Source organism: Schistocerca serialis, chromosome 5 (genome assembly GCF_023864345.2).
Source record: "Schistocerca serialis cubense isolate TAMUIC-IGC-003099 chromosome 5, iqSchSeri2.2, whole genome shotgun sequence".
NCBI lineage: Eukaryota > Metazoa > Arthropoda > Insecta > Orthoptera > Acrididae > Schistocerca > Schistocerca serialis.
This window is the reverse complement of record NC_064642.1, coordinates 716,151,627-716,161,026: the sequence shown is the minus strand read 5'-3', so window position 1 is coordinate 716,161,026 and position 9,400 is coordinate 716,151,627. Positions and strand designations below refer to the sequence as shown.

The 9,400-nt window shown below is 42.5% G+C and overlaps 1 protein-coding gene across 2 annotated transcripts in view; it reads left to right on the top strand.

Annotated features, from left to right (window-relative positions):
- Nucleotides 1–1,487: 1,487 nt before the first annotated feature.
- LOC126482319 (vezatin-like) overlaps nt 1,488–9,400 on the top strand; it is a 111,655-nt gene continuing 103,742 nt past the window's right edge. For both annotated transcript variants that reach the window (XM_050106361.1, XM_050106362.1), the window contains exon 1: nt 1,488–1,579. In XM_050106361.1, the coding sequence (XP_049962318.1) occupies nt 1,547–1,579 (33 nt within the window). In that variant the 5' untranslated portion in view covers nt 1,488–1,546. The remainder of the gene's footprint in view (nt 1,580–9,400) is intronic.

Genomic DNA, 9,400 nt, shown 5'->3' with positions numbered 1-9,400 from the left:
ACTTCGTGGCAGGCCTCACCGACCAACATCGATACCTCTCCTCAGTGCAGCACTTCGTGAAGAATGAGCTGCCATTCCTCAAGAAACCTTCCAGTACCTGATTGAATATACGCCTGCGAGAGTGGAAACTGTCGTCAGGGCTAAGGATGAGCCAACACCATATTGAATTCCAGCATTACCGATGGATGGCGCCAGGAACTTGTAAATCGTTTTCATCTAGGTGTCCGGATACTTTTGATCACATAATACACCTTTACCTGTAACTGAAGTATAAACACTTTCATCAGAGTTTATGTTTATTGCGAGTAGACAAATTAAAGCAGATGGTGAAAAATAACAGGACTTTCCAAAATCCCTGTTGGCTACTTCTCCAATACGCCTCCACAGAGAAGATATTGTCCTCGTTAAAGAGCACAGCGCTTATACCGGACGTGCGGGTAGGATCTCTAGTATGTGCGCAGTCGGGCGTAAGGGTAACAAGCTGACAAGGCTACATACTAAAAATAGCCCCAAGGAGCTACAACACCAAGAAAAATCCTACTCGGCTTTTGACAAGATCAATGTGTAGTCTTTTCACAGAGAAGGTATCTTCGTCATTCAAGACAAACAGTGTATTAGTCAATAGAAAATACTGAGCTGATTAATTTATTTGATGATAAGAAGAACAAAATACCTGTAAAATCAGTGGTGTCGGGTGCTATACTTGATGTTCCATCTGTATTTGTAGGATGTAATCTCACTGCTACACACACACACACACACACACACACACACACAAACACATGTATATATATTGTTAACAGTAACGGTCATATCACTTTTCCTTGGGGCGTTCTGAAAATTACCTCCACATCTGTCGATTTTGTTCCATTAAGAGCGACGTGTTAAGTCCTGTCAGCAAATAAGTCTTGAATCCAATCGCAAATCTGTTCCAATACTCAGTATGCGTGTGTTTTTTTCACTAAACGCCAATTTGGGACGGTGTCAAAGTTTCCTGAAATCAATGAAGACGGCATGAGTCTGAACACTATTTTCTACAGTGCTATAAATTTTCTGGAAGAACAGAGCTAGTTAAGTTTCACAAGACCTCTGTTTGCGGAATCCATGTTGGTATTTATAGCGCACATTTTCGTTCTCCGAAAACGTCATAATTCTTGATCATAAAACATGTACCAAAATTCTACAATAGATTGATGGCAATGATAGAGGCCAATAATTATGTGTATCTTTCCTACAACACTTCTTGAAAACGTGAATGACGTCTAGCGTTAATACACCGCCATCTGCAAGTAATTTCGTTTTCCGTTCCATTGGCGTTTATAGCAAGAATCGCTCCTCAGCGAAACTTATGAGAACTACGTCACTTCCCGTGTTTCGCTGTTGCTAGAGGCTTGTTTCAAACCTTCAGCGAAACTTCGTCCGTAGACATGATCTTTGAGACTGTGGTTTGAAAGATGAGTTTAGAATCTTTGCTATGTAGGATCTTTGCCTGTGTATTTGTATACATTGTTTACGGCATGGTTGTCGTGCAAATGTCACGGAAACGATGGACGATGAAGACGAGGAGGTGATATTTGAGGTATTGTTACGGAGCAGTGCCGCGTATATGTAACGCCGAAGATGTATTTATGATGTGTTAACGCAGTATGACATTTGTTATGTAGTGTCACGTACTCGGGAATTATTTACTGCTGTTTACTCTTGTAGTTGTGCATATATTTACAAATTGATACGAATATCTTTACATATAAATTTATATTTACCAAGTGTCGAAGAAGTACACTTATTTATTCATTCCTTGACCATTCATCACACCGGTATAAGACGTGTCATCATCAGAGTGTTATGATTAGACTGGCATGGTGCCTCGCCTTCCTATGTAGTGTGTATTTCATCAGTTTGTTGCGGCGTCGTAAAATAAAATAAAACATTTTAGTAAGTGTGGTAATGAAAAAGCCGTGGAGGAATATAAATACTTTTAGTAAGGACAACAATTCGTCCAATAACTCAGGCTCTGCTCTCAATCACACCAAGGACGAAAGTTAGTTAGCAGCTTTATTTTTCAAGTTGATTTGCAGCATTGCCATTATGAGGCGATAGGAATCATAAAAATTTTGGGACCAGTCAAATTTACAATTCTGTTCTAGAAACAATTTATTGTGGGTTACGTTGGTAAAAGTTACATATGTATCACAGTCATTCTTTCTCCTTTTGTGCTGGACTCGGGAATGGTATGCAGGGAGAACGACTCTAAGCAAACCTCAGTATGAACACTGATTTTTCGGTTCATTCCTTTAACTGTACGTTTCCTACACGAAGTAGGTTTCTCGATTCTTACTGCAATGTGATTTCTCACACTGCACCTAACTTGGGACGTGTGCAGCAGGAGTTGAACTAGCATCTCAGTGCCCTTCTTGCTCTCGCTATTTCGTGAACACAGCCTGAAACCCATTGCGTGTTTTGGATCTTCTTTGTCTCCTCCACTAATTTTACCCACTGATTTGAAACTTGCTGGTAGATTAAAAGTGTGTGCTGGACCTTCCCAGGAAATTGCTTTACTGACTGAGCTATTCAGACATGACTCAAGACTTTCCCTGCTCAGGTGAGTGCTTTGTTATCGGTAGTGACTCGCTGAGCAGTTTACGAGCTATCAACCAGTATTTCCCTCACTCTCGTCTGGTGATGTCTATCCAGGAGTCCCTCCATACTCTTGCCCATTGTGGCTGCTCTGTGGTCTTTGTGTGGCCCCTGGGTCATGTTGGCATCCCGGGAAATGAGTGTGTTCACACCAGCCAAACAGGCTGTTGGTGCACCAGCCTTGGAGATTGGCCTTTCGTAGAGTGACCTCAGGTCAGTTTTGCAGCAGAAGGTACTTCGCACCTGGGGTGAAGAATGGCGCACCCTTCCTTCACCCAACAAACTTTGGGCCATCAAGGAGCGGCTGCGCATTGGCCACACCTGGATAACACACAGCTGTTTATTGAGCCACGAGGAACCACCTCGCTGTGGGTCAGCTTTGACAGTGGTCAGCATTTTGTTGGACTGCCCGCTTTTAACTTTGCTCAGGCTGACGTTTGAACTGCCTGATACGCTTCCTACACTTTTATCAGATGACATTTCGATGGCAGATTTAGTTTTGAGTTTTATTCGTGCAGGGGGTTTTTATCGCTTGATCTAAGTGTTTGTCCTTTTTTTGTGTTGAGTCTGGCCTTTGGCCTACGATTTTAGACTGGGGTTTTTAATGTGTCTCTTGGTGGTTGGCTTTTCCTTTTTTGTTTCTATGGTCAGCCAACCACTGTCACACTCGGTGTGATTTTAATTCCTTTTTTCTGGTCTATATTTTTGTCTTTCTTCTCCTGTGTCGTCTCTTGTCATCTCCATTGTTTGTTCTTATTCTTTGTGGGTGTTTGAAATTCATGGGAAAAAGGAACCTGCCCTCATAGCTTTACTTCCATAAGTACCGTTCTCCTATGTTACAAACTTCCTAGAAAGTCACCTCCTGCGTAATCAGTGATAGTCCTGGAAGAAAGATTATTGTGGAGCACTGCCTGAGCCACATCCTTGTAAGAAGTTTCATATAGGCCTAGATTGTTTGTATTCCTTGCATTGTTTTTGTGAACTGAGCTATTGGTGTAAAAGATAGATATATTATTTTCAACAAATTCTTTAAGGAATAAAACATAGTGCATTTTCATTTTGTTGATCCATGCCAAGTCCATTATTTTGGAAGAATATGTTGGAGAAAAGCACATTGCTTTTCTTCACAAATTCTGTTCATTTATGACCTGTGTTTCGTCTGTTGTAAACTCCGCAGTTTCCCGCTGAAGTGTAAGTTTTTGGTTTTTGCACTGAGTTCCCCTTTATGATCTTGTAGAGGGAGTTGCTGTTTTTGTCACTTTCTGTAACTCTGATATTCTCATTTATCATCAGAATATGAACAAGTTGATACATAGGGTTGACTGATTGTCATGAAATAGGTCAGTCTTTATGTTTAATTTTAAACTGATACTTTCTTCCCACCAGGTCATTTGTTTGTTAATTGTGAGCAATAAAAGTCATATAATGCATCCTTGCAGCAGGCCTGAAATTACTTTCAGATTGACTGTTTCTCCCCTTTATTAAAGACAGTCTATGGAGTCATCAGCCCGGTCACAAACCAGATCAAATATTCAGTAAGCCTATATTTTGTTCACTAGGTAACTATATAGGGTGTTCCAGGATGCAGTGTCAGTACCCGGGTACATGACAGAAAAGATCATTTGAAGCAAAAAAGTCTGGGAAAGATGGGCTCTGAAATGTGTTTCTTAAGAGCAGTGAGCACTTGTCCTTTGGAAGAGATGTGCTTCACAGTACTGGACATGAACAGGTGCTCATAGCTCTTAAGAATACATTTTAGATCCCATGTTTATGAGACTTTTTTGCTTGGAATAATCATCTCTGTTATAGCCTTGAATATTTGCCATTCTTTCTGGGACACCCTATGTATTGAATGCTTTCCTGAAGTTAAGAAATATGTCATCCACACAAGTGCCACTATTTTGCTGCTTTTTGTATCTTGTGGATGAACAGAACAAATTAGATTTCCTGTATTGATTGAGAATCCAAGTTGTTTTATACAGACATTTGCAGTCGTCACAATGGTTAGAAAGCTTGTTTCGTAATTCTACAATGGAGTAACAAAGTTGTTCTGTAGTTACAGTATGTACATATGCCTGATGATCCTCCTTCAAAGTGAGCTTTCCTTAATTGTTTTCATATCACTTGGAACTCTTCATTACTCCAGTGACCTGTGGTAAACTGGTGTCAGAAATGGAACATTTCCTCAGCTAAGTGATTTTATTTTATTCTTTTTTTTCCGTTCCATGGGCACATCTCAGTATATGTCATTTCTGCATTTGTGTTGTGATTGGTAGGATGAATAGAAGTAGGCAAACATATGTTGTAGGTCTACACAGCTGTGAAAGATAGAATTCAGTAGGCTAATTAAGTCTTCTATGTTTCATCCTCCAAATGGTTACTGAAAAATGTGGAAGTATTGAAAGTTGTGATTCCACCCAGCTGCTTTGACCCATAATAGTGGATACCCTAGTTGCCAGCATATGAGCATATGCAATAAAGCAACCATGCTGCCACTCATTACATCTGTAAACAAATCTAGATAACATGCGAAATATTTAACTCCAGCAATAAAATCTAACAGGACAACTGTGGTAAGTTGGGGGTTTTGGTCATGGACAAACTAAACATACGACGACAAAAATAACACTGCCATTCCAAAGCAAATATTAACCCAAATGAACCACACCAAATTTGTCAACATTCAACACAATCAGAAATTGAAAACCATTGGAATGGTAAATTTCTCATGTCTCATAGAGCTCAAACAAAGCTCTCAAAATCAGGATTCCCCGTATCACAAATTTCACTTGAGTTATATGTAGCTCAAACGAGCTCTTGAGACCAGGAACCGAGGTACAACTCAAAAATCTGGTACCACAAATTTCACTTGACATACGAACCCCTCAATAACACGAACTACACACAGCTCCAAAATCAGATATTGCAAATTTCACTTGATGTAGATGGCATCGAAAATGAAGTCCACACTAGCAAAAACCAACATACAAAATCTGTTATCCAAACCTTTACATTTCTTGTCTGTCTAAAACAGAAGTCCATAGTACAGCAAACCAAAACTCACACAATAATATCAAAAATGTGATCTAAGCAATGACAGTAAACTAGTATCCATTATACCAACCAGAATCTAGCATAATCACTAAAAATTAACAAGAAAACGCCTGAAATTTGTATAAACTTGTATCATCACCAGTTTTGATATAAACTAACGACTATAAACATTTACCATACACAAAATAAAAAATAAAAACCACATAAAAATACTTACCAACCAAAGCCACAGTCGCATAAATGTGTGTGTGTGTGGTTTGATGTTTTTGGGCGCTAAACAGCACGGTCATCAGCACCCAAGCACATAGAAACAGGAACACATGTGGTGAAGGGACAAAGATGGACAGCGAACAAGGAGAATGGCTAAAAGACACAGATCTGATGCAGTTCCAAATCCTCACATACAGAGGCAAAACAAGAGGAGAAGAAACGCACTAAAAAAGGAAAGGAAACACGAGGAAAAGAGAACAGAAATCGAAGTGAAACAAGTAGGTAATCGTGACTGGTGGACCTCTTACCTAAAACCTGGGCCAGTCACCCAGCAGCACATTAAAATCCTCTCCCTAAAATCCGAGGCAACAAATTGGACAGGACACAAAACCGTAAGACCTTAACCACAGTCGTTGCGTTGTCTTGCAAATAGAGGCCAAATACGGTGGCAAGGAAATCACCGCCCTCTGGTCAGAGAATAAAAGACAGTCAAGTAAAATGTGACGGACAGTAATCTGGACGCCACAAGCACTGCAGATTGGGGGGGTCCTCCTGCCGGAGTAAAAAACCATGCAGTAAGGGACTGTGCCCGATGCGGAGGCGAGTGAGGAGAACCTCATCCCGACTGCATGACTGGTAGGACATTTGCCATGGCCGCGTCGTGGCCTTGACCGGACGCAGCTTATTTTCACTGACTGCCAGCCACTCCTCTTCCCATTGATGCAAAACACGAAAACGCAAAAGGGAGGTAACAGCACGGAGGGGGATGGCACAGTCAACAATGTGAGGGAGGGAACATGCATCTTTGGCAGCCACATCCGACAGTTCGTTTCCCCTAATACCCACGTGCCCTGGCACCCAGCAGAAAGAAACCTCCTTCCCCTGCTGTTGCAGGTGGAGTAGGGCATCATGGATGTTCTGGACGACTGTATCCACTGGGTACAAGTGTTGCATGGTCTGAAGGGCACTCAGGGAGTCAGAACAGATGAGAAACTTAAGACTGGGAACACATCTCATCTGCTCCAATGCCCGCAATATGGCAAACAATTTGGCATCAAAGATGGTAAACGCCGCAGGAAGCTGTAACTTGATGACTCGATCAGGGAAAACAACAGCACAACCAACAGAGTCCCCATCTGTAAATACTGGTACACGGTCGGGATGCTGGTTTAAAATATCATAAAATGAGGAAGTAAAAACAAATGCAGGAGTGCAGCTCCTCTGGCACTCTGACAAGTCTAAAAGGACGCTGGGCCTCTGGAGCAACCAGGGAGGCAGGCGGGTAAAACCCTGGAGTTGGGGTGCCACACGCTCCACACCAAGGGATTCTAGCAAATGCTTGGCACGAATCCCAAATGGTCTCGTTGCCCTGGGACAACTGGAAAAGAGACGTTCCATAAGCGGTCGGGCAATGGTAGGGTATGCAGGGGAGGTAGGACAGGCAAGGAATTGACACACCCGTCGCACCATGAGGAGATTCTGCCAGATAGCGAGTGGCAGTTCCCCTGCCTCAGCACACAGGCTGGGGATGGGACTGGTACGGAAGGCACCAGTGGCCAGCCTGATACCCTCATGGTGTACTGCGTCAAGAATCTTCAGATACGAAGGCCTTGCTGACCCATACACTGTGTATCCATAGTCAAGACGCGACCGGACGAAAGCCCTATAAAACTGCAGCAGACGCGCCCGATCTGCTCCCCAGGACCGATGACTCAGACACTTCAAAATATTCGGTGCCTTCAGGGCCCGCAGCTTGAGGTTTTTAAAGTGTGGCAACCACGACAACTTGGAATCAAAAGTGAGGCCCAGGAACCTCACAGTGTTGCTAAAAGGAAGAATGGTGTCCCTCAGACACAATTCAGGGGAGGTAAAAAGACGTCGGGAACGATTAAAATGAACACACACACATTTGTCTGCAGAAAAGGTAAAACCCGCCTTCGCAGTCCATGCCTCTAATCGCTTTATCGTAAGCTGCAACTGCCGCCTAGCAGTGACAAGACCGGAGGAAGAACAAAAAACAACAAAATCGTCCACAAACAAGGAGCACTGGGCAGGACTCCGGATAGTGGACGTGATACTGTTAATGGTGATGGCAAAGAGGGTGAGACTTAAAACGCTTCCCTGAGGAACACCATTCTCCTGCACGTACAAATCAGATAGCACATTACCAACCCGATATCGAAAGAGGCGGTGGGAAAGAAAGGACTGAATGAAGATGGGAAGATGGCCACGAAAGCCCCACTGATGGATTTGATTGAGGATAAGGCGGCACCAAGTAGTGTCGTACGCCTTATTAATGTCAAAGAATACACCTAGACAATGCTGGTTACGTAGGAAGGCCTGCTGGATGGCCACCTCAAGCAGGGTCAAGTTGTCTATAGTTGAACGACATCTCCGAAAGCCACACTGAGAGTGGCTAAGGAGCTGCCTGTTCTCGAGCAGCCAAACCAGGCAATGGTTGACCATGCGTTCCAACGTCTTCCCGACACAGCTCATCAAAGCAATACTCCGATAACTACTGGGATGCGTTCGGTCCTTCCCCGGTTTGAGGAGGGGAATCAAAATCGCCTCCCTCCACGAGTCAGGGAATGTGCCGGATAACCATATCATATTAAAACAATTCAGGAGAACTTCCTTGGATGGCAGCAACAAGTGCTGCAGCATGCTGTACCGGATTTGATCATGACCGGGCGCAGTATCATGAGCCACAGACAACGCCGAATCCAGTTCCCACATTGTGAAGGCTTACCAACCAAAGCCACAGTCGCATAAATCTAGGCTGGTCAAAACACACACGCACACACGCACATACACACACAGACACAAATAAACCTGAAAACCAAAATCAGTCATAATCAGTTCAACAAATTATTGTAGGAACATGGTCATAGATACCACATCTTTGCTCATTGCAGCAAGTTATAATCTGTCCGTAAATTTCTCTGTCATGTCCATTACTGATGAAAAAGGAAAACCACTGCTGAACTTCAGACCGTAAGAAACCTATGGCACTAATAATACCAAACACAACAAGTACTGATTTGTCACCCACAGTATGCAAAATCAAAGTAGCTCACTAGTGAACCACCACAGTTTCTTCCAATGAAAACTTCACGGACTCAACTGACAATGTCAAATGAATCACTACCATATCTAACCAACAGTTCTGAAATATAAACATCCAATGTGAGTAAGCCACTAAATACTACAATAAGCCATTTACAAACTTGACTTGACTCAAAACTGCTGTGCCACTGTGAGGTCACACGACACAGTTACATCGGAGATCAAAGCAAATTGGTGGAATTGCAATTTTCGGTTCATCCAAAACTGTGTAGATGACTTTAAACCATTTATGTACTTTATATAATACCTAAACTTCATAGGTTTTTTCCTTTCTTTTTTGTGGCCTATCAGTACTGTCGAATTCATTGATTGTGTCCCCCATCGCCAACCTTACACTCATTTGAACTTCATTCAACAATAGTGTTTTTAACTA